At 45.6% G+C, this 16,950-nt stretch overlaps 1 protein-coding gene across 1 annotated transcript in view; it reads left to right on the forward strand.

The window, feature by feature from the left end:
- Positions 1 to 15,827, forward strand: part of LOC310959347 (uncharacterized protein) — a gene marked incomplete at both ends in the record, with an annotated part of 38,236 nt that extends 22,409 nt beyond the window's left edge. The window contains 17 exons of the mRNA XM_083930652.1: positions 1,017 to 1,188; positions 1,887 to 2,099; positions 2,365 to 2,509; positions 3,668 to 3,874; positions 3,983 to 4,087; positions 4,586 to 4,738; positions 4,836 to 5,084; positions 6,669 to 6,881; positions 6,972 to 7,184; positions 8,859 to 9,020; positions 10,368 to 10,496; positions 10,599 to 10,687; positions 11,855 to 11,978; positions 12,092 to 12,300; positions 12,493 to 12,601; positions 13,631 to 13,803; positions 15,584 to 15,827. Coding sequence (XP_083786778.1) covers positions 1,017 to 1,188; positions 1,887 to 2,099; positions 2,365 to 2,509; positions 3,668 to 3,874; positions 3,983 to 4,087; positions 4,586 to 4,738; positions 4,836 to 5,084; positions 6,669 to 6,881; positions 6,972 to 7,184; positions 8,859 to 9,020; positions 10,368 to 10,496; positions 10,599 to 10,687; positions 11,855 to 11,978; positions 12,092 to 12,300; positions 12,493 to 12,601; positions 13,631 to 13,803; positions 15,584 to 15,827 — 2,909 coding nt within the window. The remainder of the gene's footprint in view (positions 1 to 1,016; positions 1,189 to 1,886; positions 2,100 to 2,364; positions 2,510 to 3,667; positions 3,875 to 3,982; positions 4,088 to 4,585; positions 4,739 to 4,835; positions 5,085 to 6,668; positions 6,882 to 6,971; positions 7,185 to 8,858; positions 9,021 to 10,367; positions 10,497 to 10,598; positions 10,688 to 11,854; positions 11,979 to 12,091; positions 12,301 to 12,492; positions 12,602 to 13,630; positions 13,804 to 15,583) is intronic.
- Between the last annotated feature and the right edge of the window lie 1,123 nt (positions 15,828 to 16,950).

Raw genomic sequence — 16,950 nt, forward strand, 5'->3', positions numbered from 1 at the left:
TTCATAAAAACCAGCATTAATAAAACAGAAACTAACATCAGAAGTTTTTATTTTCATTTGCACAAAGGTCATTTTTCTTTATTATGCATTAAAATAAACAAACAATTATAATTCCTTTAAAATACGATATAAAAATAAACAAGAGGTGTGCAGAAGAAAGCTTTATTATTATAATTATTATGTATATTATGCATATTTTAACCTTTAGAGTTGTGGAATCACAAATCAAGTCGACAAACTCTTTGATCTTCTTTTATAAACATTGAAATTCAGGCTTTTCCCGTAAATTTGGACTCATGAATTTGATATTTAGCCTCTAAAACTACAAGATTTTAAATATTTTAGCTGAGAAATCAACTTTAATAATCTTCCAGGTGGCCAAATATTATAAACACTTCATGAAAACCATCATTAATTAATCCTAAATTGATTCTTAAATCAACTGAAGTGAATATTATTGTTGTTATTATTCTATTTTAATATATAAATATAGTATAAATGACTTTACTCTTACCAAACAATAAAATAATAATCATGTTTAAATATTAATTTACGTTATTGTATCATTCTAGTGTAAACAGGGGATACAGAATAATTAGTTTATACATTTAGATGAAGTTAATACTTGTAACATTGAAATTAATGCTTAATAATAATGATATGAAATGTTATGAAAGTAACTGATTATTAAGTAGTTTATAAAGCATTAAGTTACATTAGTTAGGACCTGTTAAATATTTAATTAGTGAGCTTTATTTGTGCACTGATGGTAAAAAAGTAAATTTCCTAAAGGTTTAAAAATCATTAAGAAACTCTGTATAAATGTAATTTATAAGATGTTATGATGTTTACAAGAACACACTGGAAAACATAATTATAGCACTTCTGAAAAGTAGTAAACATTAAAATTAGATGCATTAAATAGTGAAATTAATCTGTTTTTCTGTTAGAAATCTGTAAAAAAGTCAAATGAAACCTTTCCTTAAGTGTCGTCTTCTGTCTTCTGTCTTCTGCAGTTCGTATGAAGAAGGAGGAGAAGGGTCGTCAGGACACGGAGAAGGCCAAGAGGAAGGTGGAGGCGGAGCTGGCCGACCTCCAGGAGCAGCACGCCGACCTGCAGGCCCAACTGGCCGAGCTCCGCGCCCAGCTGGCCGCCAAGGAAGAGGAGCTCCAGGCCACGCAGGCGCGGTGAGCGCACGATGTTGACGACAGTTGATGAACGTCATAGAGATTATCTAGAGAGCGCGGCCACTGTGCCTCCGTCCCGTGCCCCGTGCTTTAGGGTCCTTGTCCCCCCCTCCAGGCCCGTTTGTACTCACACTACCTGGGCCTCGGAGAATGCTTCTTGCTGCCTATACGTCATCACGCCGTCACACGTCACACGCATTGATGACGTCATGGCGATGCGTGGCTTTGTTTCCAGATCTTTCCGTAGACCTCGGAGTTTTTGTGCGTCTTGTCGACTGTTTTTGAATCTTTTCATCGACCAAATCTGCAGTAAACACTCCACCTCCGCATCACACCAACGTGAACCTTTCACCGCCATTGTTTGAAATGTCCGCGCATGGTCCCTCCTTCTTTTTTCTACGTCCCAACAGGCGCACAGGAAATGACCTCAGAACCGCCGTAGGCCTCGTGCTCGTACACGTGCACACACTCGTGCTCATACATGTGCACACGCTTGTGCTCGTACACGTGCAAACGTGCTTTACAAAAGCCCACCTCTCCCAAACGGGCCGTGGACGGCAAGCGTGCCGCTCCTAGACGTGGTACGGTTGCACTCACACTGGTCAAAGGAACCAGACTTTAGCCGTGAAACGTGCTCGGGCACGGTACGGAGGAACAGTGGGAGTGCGCCCTAAAAGAAGCTTTTATTGTGTCCACAGCCTGGAGGAGGAGTGCAACCAGCGCGGCGCGGCAGTGAAGCGAGTTCGGGAGCTGGAGGTTTTGATCTCAGAGCTGCAGGAGGACCTGGAGGCCGAGAGGTCGGCCAGGGGGAAGGTGGAGGCGGCTCGGCGGGATCTGGGAGAGGAGCTGAACTCTCTCCGCAGCGAGCTGGAGGACAGCCTGGATACCACCGCCGCCCAGCAGGAGCTGCGGTCTGTACCGCCTACTGGATCCTGCATACAACACCTCTGATTGGTCCACACATTCAATTAGTGTTTCAATTTTTTATGTAACAAAGATCAAAGAATTCAAATGTTTGTAAAGACGGACTGTAAGTACTGAATAACTGTGAGTGTGCGACACTGTTAACGTTTTTACACTTTTAAAAAAATGTGTGTGTGTGTGTGTGTGTGTGTGTGTGTGCGTGTGTGTGTGTGTGCGTGTGTGTGTGCGTGTGTGTGTGTGTGTGACTGACAGGGCGAAGCGTGAGCAGGAGGTGGCCATGCTGAAGAAGGCCATGGAGGACGAGGGGCGGAGCCACGAGAGCCAAGTCCAGGACCTGAGACAGAAACACAGTCAGGCTGTGGAGGAGCTGAATGAGCAGCTGGAGCAGGCCAAGAGGGTACACACACACACACACACACGCACACACACACACAAACACACACACACACACACACACAGAATCTATATTTATATTCATGTTTATATATATAAACACACACAACAGTCTTCTTAGGTCGAAACCAGTTCCATGAGTTGGCCAGAGGGGGCGCACTTCTTCACACACACACACACACACACACACACACACACACACACACACACACAGAATATATATTTATATTCATGTTTATGTTTACAAAGTCCACACACACACAACACTGTTCTTAGGTTCAAACCAGTTACATTAGTTGGCCAGAGGGGGCACAACTCTTCAAACACACACACACACACACACACACACACACACACACACACATACACACACACACACACACACCAGTAAAAAAATACCTTCTTCTTCGGTTCATACTAATTTTTCTAGATCTGTCAGGTTGGAATGTCGTTCACTGTCTGTTGCAGTGGTCATCCATCCTCCAAAGTCATGGTCCTCATATGAAAGGTGCTTTACTTTGGTCCCCATAAGGACAGGAAAGCGAGAACACACACACACACCTTCGTCCCAATTCAAAAGACGTGAATGTGATTTGGTTTGTGATGCTCACAGAAATACAAATGTTATTTCAAATATCTGACTAATTATTTTATTAGATCATTGTTGTTTTTAAAATGTCAGAAAGTGTTTTTTTTAAAACCTGCAAAACGTTTTGATATAAAACTGAAAATTGGAAGAAAAATCTGCAAATTATCACATCTTTTTCTGAATAAATGACTTTAAAATGGTCGATTAATCATCAAACTTCTGATAAATCATGCGTGCATGAATGCAAATATCAAAGCAGCAATAAAACAAACATGGTCTGTACGAAATAAATATTTAATATCAATAAGAATGATGGTAGATTCATGTAAAATGAACATAAAAACCTCCCTCTGGTCTGTTTTATTCTATTTAATAATAATAAAACAGTTGATAATTCACAGTTTTTCTATAGTTTACCTTTTACCTTTCTTAAAGAGATGCAGATTTAAAGGAAGTGAGAAATAAAACCTAATTAAAGATGAAGAATGATGAAAGATTTCCTGAAAACGTTGTGATTTTGACATGAATTGAAAACGATGTTGAGTTCCCCGTGCGCCTGGTGTCCCCGTCCAGGTGAGAGCCGGTCTGGAGAAAGCCAAACAGTCCCTGGAGAAGGAGTGTGCGGACCTGAGCGCCGACCTGCGCTCCCTCGCCAGCGCCAAACAGGACGTGGAGCACAAGAAGAAGAAGGTGGAGGGCCAGCTGAACGAGCTGCACACGCGCTTCAACGAGAGCGAGCGGCAGAGGACCGAGCTCGGGGAGCGGGTCACCAAGACCACCGTGAGTCCGGAGAACACTAAGGACCGACACAGAAGCACCGAATAAAAGGTCAAATAAGAATAAATCAACAGGAAATGACCATTTGTGCCTGTCTCCCGTCTCCGTCAGATGGAGCTGGACAGCGTGACGGGGCTGTTGAGCGAAGCCGAGGGAAAGAACATCAAGCTGAGCAAAGACGTGTCCGGTCTGTCCTCGCAGCTCCAGGACGCTCAGGTGAGAAACGCCTGAGAGGAAGAGACACAAGAGACACATCAGAGAGGAACAGGAACGGGAGACGGACCAAAGAAAGACCTCCACCTTTGTATGATCTGATGCTCGTACTTTAGTGACTAACCTTAACCGTCTCCTTTTGTCCCCTCCTACCCCTTCTCCCTTCGTCCCCTCGTCCTCTCATCCCCTCGTCTTCTCATCCCCTTGTCCTCTCGTCCCGTCATCCCCTTGTCCCCTAATTCTCTCGTCCCCTTGTCCCCTCATCTCCTCGTCGCCTTGTCCCTTGTGCCTGATCCCCTCGTCCCCTTGTTCCCTCATCCCCTCATCTCCTCGTCCCCTTGTCCTTTGTGCCTGATCCCCTCGTCCTCTTGTCTCCTCGTCCCCTTTTCCCTCATCCCCTCTTGTCCCCTCACCCCCTCATCCCCTCGTCCCCTCCTCATCCCCTGGTCCCCTCGTCTCCCCTCCCCCACGTCCCCTCCTCCCCTACTCGTCCCCCTCCAGGAGCTGCTGTCAGAGGAGACCCGTCAGAAGCTGAACCTGTCCGGTCGCCTGCGTCAGACGGAGGAGGACAGGAACAGCCTGATGGAGCAGCTGGAGGAGGAGACGGAGTCCAAACGGGCCGTGGAGCGGCAGCTCTCCAGCCTCAACGCGCAGGTGAGCGACCCGGGACAGACAGGAAGTACCTTTTAAACCTCTCAGGAACCCGTCTGACCTCTGACCTCTGACCTCCCCGCGTGTCCCCGTCTGTCAGCTGTCCGACTGCAAGAAGAGGCTGGAGGAGGCGTCGGGGACGGTGGAGCTCCTGGAGGAGGGGAAGAAGCGTCTGCAGAGGGAGCTGGAGGCGGTCCATGGCGAGTACGAGGAGAAGGCGTCGGCCTACGACAAGCTGGAGAAGAGCCGGGGCCGCGTGCAGCAGGAGCTGGAGGACGTCCTCATGGACCTGGACGGGCAGCGGCAGCTCGTGTCCAACCTGGAGAAGAAGCAGAGGAAGTTCGATCAGGTGCGAGTCTCACGCGCTTTCGTCCCCATCAGACTCTCGAGCATCTAATTAAGCTGCCGTTATAATTATTAAATCAAAACGTGTCTGAAAAACATCTAATACATAAAATAATAAATAAATAAAAGGAGAAACAAAAGCCTCACTCATCAAATACATGTGCAGGTTAATTTGGAAATTAATAAACATGCACAAAAATATATATTTTAATTACATTTTTTTTTTGTTAATTTTATGTCCGTGTTAAATCCTCGTCCCTGCTCCCCCCTGCTCCCTCCTGCTCCCCCCTACTCCCTCCTGCTCCCTCCTGCTCCCTCCTGCTCCCTCCTGCTCCCTCCTGCTCCCTCCTGCTCCCTCCTGCTCCCTCCTGCTCCCCCCTGCTCCCTCCTGCTCCCTCCTGCTCCCTCCTGCTCCCCCCTGCTCCCTCCTGCTCCCTCCTGCTCCTTCCTGCTCCCCCCTGCTCCCCCCTGCTCCCTCCTGCTCCTCCCTGCTCCCTCCTGCTCCTCCCTGCTCCCTCCTGCTCTCTCCTGCTCCTTCTTGCTCCCTCCTGCTCCCCCCTGCTCCCCCTGCTCCCTCCTGCTCCCTCCTGCTCCCCCTGCTCCCTCCTGCACCCTCCTGCTCCTCCCTGCTCCCTCCTGCTCCTCCCTGCTCCCTCCTGCACCCTCCTGCTCCCCCCTGCTGCCTCCTGCTCCCCCCTGCTCCCTCCTGCTCCCCCCTGCTCCTTCCTGCTCCTTCCTGCTCCCTCCTGCTCCCCCCTGCTCCCTCCTGCTCCCTCCTGCTCCCCCCTGCTCCCCCCCTGCTCCCTCCTGCTCCTCCCTGCTCCCCCCTGCTCCCTCCTGCTCCTCCCTGCTCCCCCCTGCTCCCTCCTGCACCCTCCTGCTCCCCCCTGCTGCCTCCTGCTCCCCCCTGCTCCCTCCTGCTCCCTCCTGCTCCCCGCTCCTCCCTCCTGCTCTCTCCTGCTCCCTCCTGCTCCCCCCTGCTCCCTCCTGCTCCCCCCTGCTCCCTCCTGCTCCCTCCTTCTCCCCCCTGCTCCCCCCTGCTCCCCCCTGCTCCCTCCTTCTCCCCCCTGCTCCCCCCTGCTCCCCCCTGCTCCCCCCTGCTCCCTCCTGCTCCCCCCTGCTCCCTCCTGCTCCCTCCTGCTCCCTCCTGCTCCCCCCTGCTCCCCCCTGCTCCCCCCTGCTCCCCCCTGCTCCCCCCTGCTCCCTCCTGCACCCTCCTGCTCCCTCCTGCACCCTCCTGCTCCCCCCTGCTCCCTCCTGCTCCCTCCTTCTCTCTCCTGCTCCCTCCTTCTCCCCCCTGCTCCCCCCTGCTCCCCCCTGCTCTCTCCTGCTCCCTCCTGCTCCCCCCTGCTCCCTCCTGCTCCCCCCTGCTCCCTCCTGCTCCCTCCTGCTCCCCCCTGCTCCCCCCTGCTCCCCCCTGCTCCCTCCTGCTCTCTCCTGCTCCCTCCTGCTCCCCCCTGCTCCCTCCTGCTCCCCCCTGCTCCCCCCTGCTCCCCCCTGCTCCCTCCTGCTCCCTCCTGCTCTCTCCTGCTCTCTCCTGCTCTCTCCTGCTCCCTCCTGCTCCCTCCTGCTCCCTCCTGCTCCTCAGATGCTGGCGGAGGAGCGCGCCGTGTCCTGTAAGTTCGCGGAGGAGCGTGATCGAGCTGAGGCGGAGGCGAGGGAGAAGGACACGCGGGTGTTGTCTCTGGCCAGGGCGCTGGACGAGCACCAGGACGCTCTGGAGGAGGCGGAGAAGACGACCAAGGCCCTCCGAGCCGAGATGGAGGACCTGATCAGCTCCAAGGACGACGTGGGGAAGAGCGTAAGAGGAAGCGTCTGATGAACCGTGGATGAGCGTGTTTCTGTCATCGTGGACGTGTCTGACCTCCTCCTCTCTCCGTGCTCCTGTCAGGTGCACGACCTGGAGAAGGCCAAGCGCGGCCTGGAGGCCATGGTGGACGAGATGAGGTTGCAGATGGAGGAGCTGGAGGACGAGCTGCAGGTGGCCGAGGACGCCAAGTTGCGCCTGGAGGTCAACGGTCAGGCGCTCCGGGCGCAGCACGAGAGGGAGCTGCACGGGCGCGACGAGCTGGGCGAGGAGAAGAGGAAGCAGCTGCTCAAACAGGTGCAGTGCACAGCTTTGTAGGGTTTCCCCTGATTCTTTATTTTATTTATATTATTTCTTATTTATTTCATTTATTATTTTTTTTATATTTATTTCATTTATTTTATTTGCGTGTCTGCACCTGTGTCTGTGTGTGTGTCCGTGCGTGTGTCTGTACCTGTGTCTGTACCTGTGTCCGTGCGTGTGTCTGCACCTGTGTCTGTGTGTGTGTCCGTGCGTGTGTCTGTACCTGTGTCCGTGTGTGTGTCTGTACCTGTGTCTGTGCGTGTGTCCGTGCGTGTGTCTGCACCTGTGTCTGTGTGTGTGTCCGTGCGTGTGTCTGTACCTGTGTCCGTGCGTGTGTCTGCACCTGTGTCTGTGTGTGTGTCCGTGCGTGTGTCTGCACCTGTGTCTGTGTGTGTGTCCGTGCGTGTGTCTGTACCTGTGTCCGTGCGTGTGTCTGTACCTGTGTCTGCACCTGTGTCCGTGCGTGTGTCTGCACCTGTGTCCGTGCGTGTGTCTGCACCTGTGTCCGTGCGTGTGTCTGTACCTGTGTCCGTGCGTGTGTCTGTACCTGTGTCCGTGCGTGTGTCTGCACCTGTGTCCGTGCGTGTGTCTGTACCTGTGTCCGTGCGTGTGTCTGTACCTGTGTCCGTGCGTGTGTCTGCACCTGTGTCTGCACCTGTGTCCGTGCGTGTGTCTGCACCTGTGTCCGTGCGTGTGTCTGCACCTGTGTCCGTGCGTGTGTCTGCACCTGTGTCCGTGCGTGTGTCTGCACCTGTGTCTGCACCTGTGTCCGTGCGTGTGTCTGTACCTGTGTCCGTGCGTGTGTCTGTACCTGTGTCCGTGCGTGTGTCTGCACCTGTGTCTGCACCTGTGTCCGTGCGTGTGTCTGCACCTGTGTCTGCGTGTGTGTCCGTGCGTGTGTCTGTACCTGTGTCCGTGCGTGTGTCTGCACCTGTGTCCGTGCGTGTGTCCGTGCGTGTGTCTGCACCTGTGTCTGCACCTGTGTCCGTGCGTGTGTCTGCACCTGTGTCCGTGCGTGTGTCTGCACCTGTGTCCGTGCGTGTGTCTGTACCTGTGTCCGTGCGTGTGTCTGCACCTGTGTCTGCACCTGTGTCCGTGCGTGTGTCTGCACCTGTGTCCGTGCGTGTGTCTGCACCTGTGTCCGTGCGTGTGTCTGCACCTGTGTCTGCACCTGTGTCCGTGCGTGTGTCTGCACCTGTGTCTGCGTGTGTGTCCGTGCGTGTGTCTGTACCTGTGTCCGTGCGTGTGTCTGCACCTGTGTCCGTGCGTGTGTCTGCACCTGTGTCTGCACCTGTGTCCGTGCGTGTGTCTGTACCTGTGTCCGTGCGTGTGTCTATACCTGTGTCCGTGCGTGTGTCTGCACCTGTGTCCGTGCGTGTGTCTGCACCTGTGTCCGTGCGTGTGTCTGCACCTGTGTCCGTGCGTGTGTCTGCACGCCTGTCCGTCTGCACCTGTGTTCGTGCGTGTGTCTGCACCTGTGTCCGTGCGTGCGTGTGTCTGCACCTGTGTCCGTACCTGTGTCCGTGCGTGTGTCTGCACCTGTGTCCGTGCGTGTGTGTCTGTGTCCGTACCTGTGTCTGCACCTGTGTCCGTGCGTGTGTCTGCACCTGTGTCCGTGCGTGTGTGTCTGTGTCCGTGCGTGTGTCCGTGCGTGCGTGTGTCCGTCAGGTGCGGGAGCTGGAGGCGGAGCTGGAGGAGGAGAGGAAGCAGCGCGGTCAGGCGTCCGGCGGCAGGAAGAAGCTGGAGGCGGAGCTGAAGGACGCGGAGGAGCAGCTGGAGGCCGCGGGCCGAGCCCGGGACGAGGCCGGCAAGCAGCTCCGCAAGGTCCAGGTCAGCAGCAGCATCCGCTTTCTACCCTTTAATAAAGAAATCAAAACAAGAAATAAATGTGGGCGTTAATTACACGATGAAATGTGACTTTTATGTATTTTTTAATTATTTAAAAAATAGTTAATAGATAAATAAATGTACTGTAAATGCAAAAGTACATTTTAAATATTAATAAAATGAATAAATGACACTCCAGTGAATGAACTCCAGTAAATAATTACATTACATAAATAAATAAATACATTAATACACTTGAAACACTTAAAATACATTTAAATTAAAGGAGTTAATAAATAAATACATGTACAGGAAATGCAAAAAAACATTTTAAATATTCAAAACAATAAATAAATTACACCCCATTTTCATATGAACAAATGTATTTTAATATTAAATTTAATTAAAGGGAATATTAAACATTACATAAATAAATGATAAAAATAAAAACACTTAAAATACATTTATAATAAATGCAAAACTAAATAAACAAATGTAAAAGTTAATAAATAAATAAATAAATACATTAATAAATAAATACATAAATAAATACATTAATAAATAAATACATTAATAAATAAATAAATACATTAATAAATAAATACATAAATAATAAATAAATAAATAAATACATTAATAAATAAATACATAAATAAATAAATACATAAATAAATAAATACATGAATAAATAAATACATAAATAAATACATTAATAAATAAATACATTAATAAATAAATAAATACATTAATAAATAAATACATAAATAATAAATAAATAAATAAATACATTAATAAATAAATACATAAATAAATAAATACATAAATAAATAAATACATGAATAAATAAATACATAAATAAATACATTAATAAATAAATAAATACATTAATAAATAAATACATAAATACATAAATAAATACATAAATAAATAAATACATAAATAAATAAATACATAAATAAATAAATACATAAATAAATACATAAATAAATAAATACATAAATAAATACATTAATAAATACATTAATAAATAAATAAATAAATACATAAATAAATAAATACATAAATAAATAAATAAATACATAAATAAATACATAAATAAATAAATAAATACATAAATAAATAAATACATTAATAAATAAATAAATAAATACATAAATAAATAAATACATTAATACATTTTAAATAAATGCAAAACTAACTAAACAAATAAAATAAAAAGGGGCGTCCCTGAAAAATATAAATAAATAAAGAAGAAAATGAAAACAGATACTTTTATTTAATAATATTTTGGGCACATTTAAAGTGATATTAATCCTGTTTTATGTCTTTCACTGCCGCGTGCCCCCGCAGGCCCAGGTGAAGGACCTCCAGAGGGACCTGGAGGACTCGCGTGCGGCCCAGAAGGAGGTCCTGGCCTCAGCCCGGGAGTCCGAGCGCCGGTCCAAGGCCCTGGAGGCGGACGGCGTCCAGCTGCACGAGGCGAGGCTTCAAAATAAAAGCCCCAGAGATGAAGGGGGGGGGGGGGTATTTGTGTTCCTCGCCGTTTTTAACCCCACGTGAACTTCCTGTGCGTCCGTGCAGATGCTGGCGGCGGCCGAGCGCGCGCGCAAGCAGGCGGAGACGGAGCGGGACGAGCTGGCCGAGGAGATGGCGGCTCACGCCTCCGGGAAGTGAGTGAACCGGACATTTGCATTTCAGGGCTTAACAAGCAGACACGTGATTCAACCTCCTCCTGCTCTTCCTCCTCCTCCCCCTCTTCCTCCTCCTCCCCCTCTTCCTCCTCCTCCCCCTCTTCCTTCTCCTCCTCTTCCTCCTCCTCTTCCTCTTTATCCTCCTCTTACTCTTCCTCCTCCTCTTCCTCCTCCTCTTCCTCTTTATCTTCCTCTTACTCTTCCTCCTCCTCTTCCTCTTTATCCTCCTCTTACTCTTCCTCCTGCTCCTCTTCCTCCTCTTCCTCCTCCTCCTCCTCCTCCGCTTCCTCCTCCTCCTCTTCCTCCTCATCTGCCATCTCCTCCTTCCCCTCCTCTTCCTCTATTTCCTCTTCCTCCTGCTCTTCCTCCTCCTCCTCTTCCATCTCCTCCTTCCCCTCCTCTTCCTCCTCCTCCTCCTCCTCTTCCTCCTCCTCTTCCTCCTCTTCTTCCTCCTCCTCTTCCATCTCCTCCTTCCCCTCCTCTTCCTCTATTTCCTCTTCCTCTTCTTCCTCCTCCTCTTCCTCCTCCTCCTCCTCCTCCTCTACCTCCTCTTCTTCCTCCTCTTCTTCCTCCTCTTCTTCCTCCTCCTCTTCCTCCTCCTCTTCTTCCTCCTCCTCCTCCTCTTCCTCCTCTTCCTCCTCTTCTTCCTCCTCCTTCTCCTCTTCCTCCTCTTCCTCCTCTTCTTCCTCCTCCTCTTCCTCCTCCTCTTCTTCCTCCTCCTCTTCCTCTACATCCTCCTCCTCTTCCTCCTCTTCTTCCTCCTCCTCTTCCTCTACATCCTCCTCCTCCTCCTCCTCTTCCTCCTCTTATTCTTCCTCCTCCTCCTCTTTCTCCTCCTCCTCCTCTTCCTCCTCCTCTTCCTCCTCCTCCTCCTCTTCCTCCTCCTCAATCTTCCTCCTCCTCCTCTTCTTCCTCCTCCTCCTCCTCTTTCTCCTTCTCTTCCTCCCCCTCCTCCTCCTTTTCTTACTCTTCCTCTTCCTCCTCCTCCTCCTCCTCCTCCTCCTTCATCTCATCCCTTCTCCTCCTCCTCCTCCTCCTCTTCCCCCTCCTCCTCCTGTTGACCTGTTGACCTGTTGTCGTCCTCCTCTTTCCCCTCCTCCTCCTCCTCCTCCTCTTCCTCCTCCTCCTCCTCCTCCTCTTCCTCAGGTCGCTGCTGTCGGATGAGAAGCGGCGTCTGGACGCTAAGATCGCTCAGCTGGAGGAGGAGCTGGAGGAAGAGCAGGTCGCCATGGAGACCGTCAACGAGCGTCTGAGGAAGAGCCAGCAGCTGGTGCGTCCACGCTTCATACACAGAGTATAATAATACATAGATATATAAATACATACATACATATTTATATGTCTGTCACTGTCTCCCATCCCGTCCCGGCGCCCGGCATGCAGGTGGAGCAGCTGGGGGCGGAGCTGGGGGCGGAGCGCTCCACCTGTCAGGGTAAGGAGGCGGCCCGGCAGCAGCTGGAGCGGCACAACCGGGACCTGAAGGCCAAGGTGCAGGAGCTGGAGGGCCAGGGCCGCTCCAAGCTCAAGGCCTCCGTCACCGCCCTGGAGACCAAGCTCCGGGAGGTGGAGGAGCAGCTGGAGGTGGAGAGCAGGTGACTGGTGCATGCTGGGAAATGGAGTTCCCACAGAAGAACGAGAAAGATAAATTATTACTTTATTCATCAACGAAGGGAAATGAATGTGTTACAGCAATCTGGTCCAAGTGAATGTGATACAATATAAATATAAAAATATATATGGATATAAATAAATGAATAAACATTATTCTACCTGTCGTGGTGCAGAGAGCGCCAGGCCAACGCCAAGAACCTGCGTCAGAAAGAGAAGAAACTGAAGGATCTAACGCTGCAGATGGAGGACGAGAGGAAGCAGGCGCAGCAGTACAAGGACCAGGTAACGGCTCAGGGCGCCCTCCCACTGTGCCTCCGTACCGTACCTCCCACCCTCCAGGCCCGTTTGTACTCACACTACATGGGCTTCGGAGAATGCGGTGTGGTGGTTTTGCATCTATTTTTAGTCATTTTGCATCTTTTTGTGGTGGTTTTGCATCTATTTTCAGTCATTTTGCATCTTTTTGTGCTGGTTTTGCATCTATTTTTAGTCATTTTGCATCTTTTTGTGCTGGTTTTGCATCTATTTTTAGTCATTTTGCATCTTTTTGTGGTGGTTTTGCATCTATTTTTAGTCATTTTGCATCTTTTTGTGGTGGTTTTGCATCTATTTTTAGTCATTTTGCATCTTTTTGTGGTGGTTTTGCATCTATTTTTAGTCATTTTGCATCTTTTTGTGGTGGTTTTGCATCTATTTTTAGTCAATTTGCATCTTTTTGTGGTGGTTTTGCATCTATTTTTAGTCATTTTGCATCTTTTTGTGGTTGTTTTGCATCTATTTTTAGTCATTTTGCATCTTTTTGTGGTGGTTTTGCATCTGTTTTTAGTCATTTTTTATCTTTTTGTGGTGGTTTTGCATCTATTTTGAGTCATTTTGCATCTTTTTATGGTGGTTTTGCATCTATTTTTAGTCATTTTGCATCTTTTTGTGCTGGTTTTGCATCTATTTTGAGTCATTTTGCATCTTTTTGTGCTGGTTTTGCATCTATTTTGAGTCATTTTGCATCTTTTTATGGTGGTTTTGCATCTATTTTGAGTCATTTTGCATCTTTTTATGGTGGTTTTGCATCTATTTTTAGTCATTTTGCATCTTTTTGTGCTGGTTTTGCATCTATTTTTAGTCATTTTGCATCTTTTTGTGCTGGTTTTGCATCTATTTTTAGTCATTTTGCATCTTTTTATGGTGGTTTTCCTCCGTTAAAAGTTGTTACATGATAAAAAACTGTCTCTGTGGATTATCTGATGATTTATAAGTGCAGAAAAAGACCCTGGGATGATTTGACTCTGGAATTGAACCTTTTTCTCTGTGCAGGCGGAGAAGGGCAGCGTGCGGGTGAAGCAGCTGAAGCACCAGCTGGAGGAGGCGGAGGAGGAGGCTCAGCGCGTGTTGGCCGCCCGCAGGAAGCTGCAGAGGGAGCTGGAGGAGGCGACGGAGGCCAACGACGCCCTCAGCAGAGACGTGTCCTCGCTCAAGAGCAAACTGAGGTGCTGAACGACCCGCCGACCGCTGGAGCACAGGGACGGGACGAGCTGTAGAATAAATACTGAAAAATCTGTAGTTTAGATTCTGCTCCGTAGTTTGGATCAATTTCAGGTTTAAAAAAAAACATATTTGATAATTGTTGTTTAAGAAAAGATGAAATTATTATTTAATTCATCATTAAATCATAAAAAATAAGCGTTAGTTAAAATTATGTTTGGAAGATTTTTAATTTAATTTAATTGTTGTTTAAGAGATTTTTATTGGGCAGAACACAAAGTTAATTATTTAATTCATCATATAAATATAAAAATAATCGTTGGTTAAAAAGATGTTTGGAAGAAATTCGTTCTGTAAAATTAAAGCACATTTAAATTTGTTTTATTTAAAAACTTAAAGGATATTGTATGGAGGACAAAAGCTGCCAGAATTAAAATAAAAAAAAATAAATAAATCAACAAATGATTCATTAAATAAATAAATAATTAAATAAATAAAAAACAGTACAAAATAAATAATAAATAAAAAATGTTATTGGTTTTTAATGGAAAAAATATATATATACAATTTATTTATAATTAAATACATTTAAAAATGTATAAAAATAAAGAATAAAAAAAATAAAAATAGGAAAGCTCACAAATAAAAACAGAAATACAAAAGTACATAAACAAAGAAGCAAAATATAACAAAAATATAAATTCCCATTTTTATTTCCTTAATGAATACCTACATTTACGTTTAATATTAATTAATTTATTTGCATTTTAAGATTAGTTTAGTTTAGATAGTTATTTTGAATATGTGAAAAAAACTAAATTATCGTACATTAATGTGCATTTAAAGGCATTTTAATTTTTCAAACCAGTCGTTTATTTGTTTAATTTGCAGCTTTCATCCTCCGTACCTGGTTCCACCTATAATTTCCATTTTATTGAATTAATGAACGCCTCAATTTATGTTTAATATTAATTGTTATACAAAGTTTAGTTTAGTTTAGATAGTTTATTTTGAATATGTGAAAAAAACTAAATTATCGTACATTAATGGGCATTTAAAGACATATAATTTCTTAATCGAGTCGTTTATTTATTTATTTTTGCAGCTTTCGTCCTCCGTACCTGGCTCCACCTATAATTTCCATTTTTATTTAATTAATTAATGCCTTCATTTATGTTTAATATTAATTGTGATACATTAAAAGTTAAGTTTAGTTTAGATATTTTATTTTAAATATGTGAAAAAAACTAAATTATCGTACATTAATGTGCATTTAAAGGCATTTTAATTTCTCAAACCAGTCGTTTATTTGTTTATTTTGCAGCTTTCGTCCTCCGTACGTGGTTCCACCTATAATTTCCATTTTTATTTCATTAATTAATGCCTTCATTTATGTTTAATATTAATTGTGGAGCATTTAAAGGCATTTTAATTTCCTAATCGAGTCGTTTATTTATTGATTTTTGCAGCTTTCGTCCTCCGTACTTGGCTCCACCTGCGTGATTAAACGTGTTTGTTCCGCAGTGATGATGAAAAACCGTTAATCTTCCGTAGTTTCTGAGAAAAGTCGTCAGAAAGCACGAGATCATTTGTGATTTTGAAACTTCCTCTCCCTCCTTTTCCTCGCCCCGCTTCGCCGCCGCGCTCAGGCTCCTCTGATCTTTCCTCAAACGCTGCAACTTTCTTATTTTTGGGGTTTAATTCTGGCTTTGCACCCTGCACCTCCTCTTGACCCTCCTCTGCCTCCTCTGTCTCTTCCTCCTGATGCGTCACGTGTTCCTGTAGGCGTGGCGGCGGCGGGGAGGCGTCGTACAGCGGCCCCAGCCCCCGGAGCAGCGGCTGCGGCAGTGGCGTTGGCGGTGGCGTGAGGAGCTTGGGGCTGGGCGGGAGCATCAGCCGGAGGAGCGCCATCAAGGAGAACTCTGTGGAGCTGCAGGAGGAGGAGCCCCCGTCCCGCTCGCCGTCCCGTTCGCCGTCCCCCCCTCTGGACCCCCGTGGCGAGGACTACGACGACTCCCCCGATGAGTAGAGGGGAGTCGAACCTGTCCCAGAAACACTTTCACGCTTTAATTTAAATTATTTGATCGTTTTCTTTAATAATTTACGTCGTAGACGTTTTAACGACATGAGGATTTATGTTTAATTTGTGTTCGTGTCCAAAGTTAGTTCACAAACTATGGATCTAATCTGATAATCTCAGATTAAATGTACTTATTTACAAGAAAATAATCTCATATTCTTAGATTTAACCTCAAAAATCTATTATTCTCAGATTAAATTTACTAATTTACAAGAATAAAATCTAATTTACAAGAAATACACACAAACTATTGATCTAATCTGATAATCTCAGATTAAACTCATTAATATCAAATATTCTCAGATTCAATTTACAAGTTTTTAAAACAAATATCTAATTTACAAGAAAATAATCTAATATTCTCAGATTAAACTCACAAATTTTCCATTTTAATCTCAGAAAATATTGTAAATTTCCTTCTTTATTCTTTCAAATTCTCAGATTATTCTCTAACAAAGAAACTTGAATATTCTTAAATTGATAAATTGACAAGAAACAATGTTCATAATTTAAAAGAAAATAATCTAATATTCTCAGATTAAACTCCTAAATTTATAAGAAATCTTCCTTTTGTCAAGAAAACATCTTTAATCTTTATTTTTTTAATTTAGTCTTGACGTTCATCAGAGATTAATCAAGTTTTTCTCATTTTTTCTGTTTTTTTTCAGATATTTTCCATTTTAATCGCAGAAAATATCGTAAATTTCCTTCTTTATTCTTACAAATTCTCAGATTATTCTCAGATTATTCGTCCCTCCTCAAGATCAGTAAATATATATTTATTTTATCTATAGAGACAAGAAAACAATGAACATATGTACAAGAAAAGCTCTCAGATTAAATTCACAAATTTACAAGAAAAAAATCTAATTTTCTCTGAAATTAAACTTACAAATGTATAAGAATAAGTATCTTTTAATCCGTGTAGTCGAGCGTCTCTGGGGGGAAAATGGTGAAATTCAACGTCGTATTCGCTCCAGACCTTTTGTCTTTTTCCTCGCTGGCGTTGTCGCGTAAACACGGCTTTAAAGGAAAAAGTTATACCTTAAAAAACAGAATTTAGCGACCTGCA

The sequence above is a fragment of the Echiichthys vipera genome, assembly GCF_963691815.1.
Source record: "Echiichthys vipera genome assembly, chromosome: 17".
NCBI lineage: Eukaryota > Metazoa > Chordata > Actinopteri > Perciformes > Trachinidae > Echiichthys > Echiichthys vipera.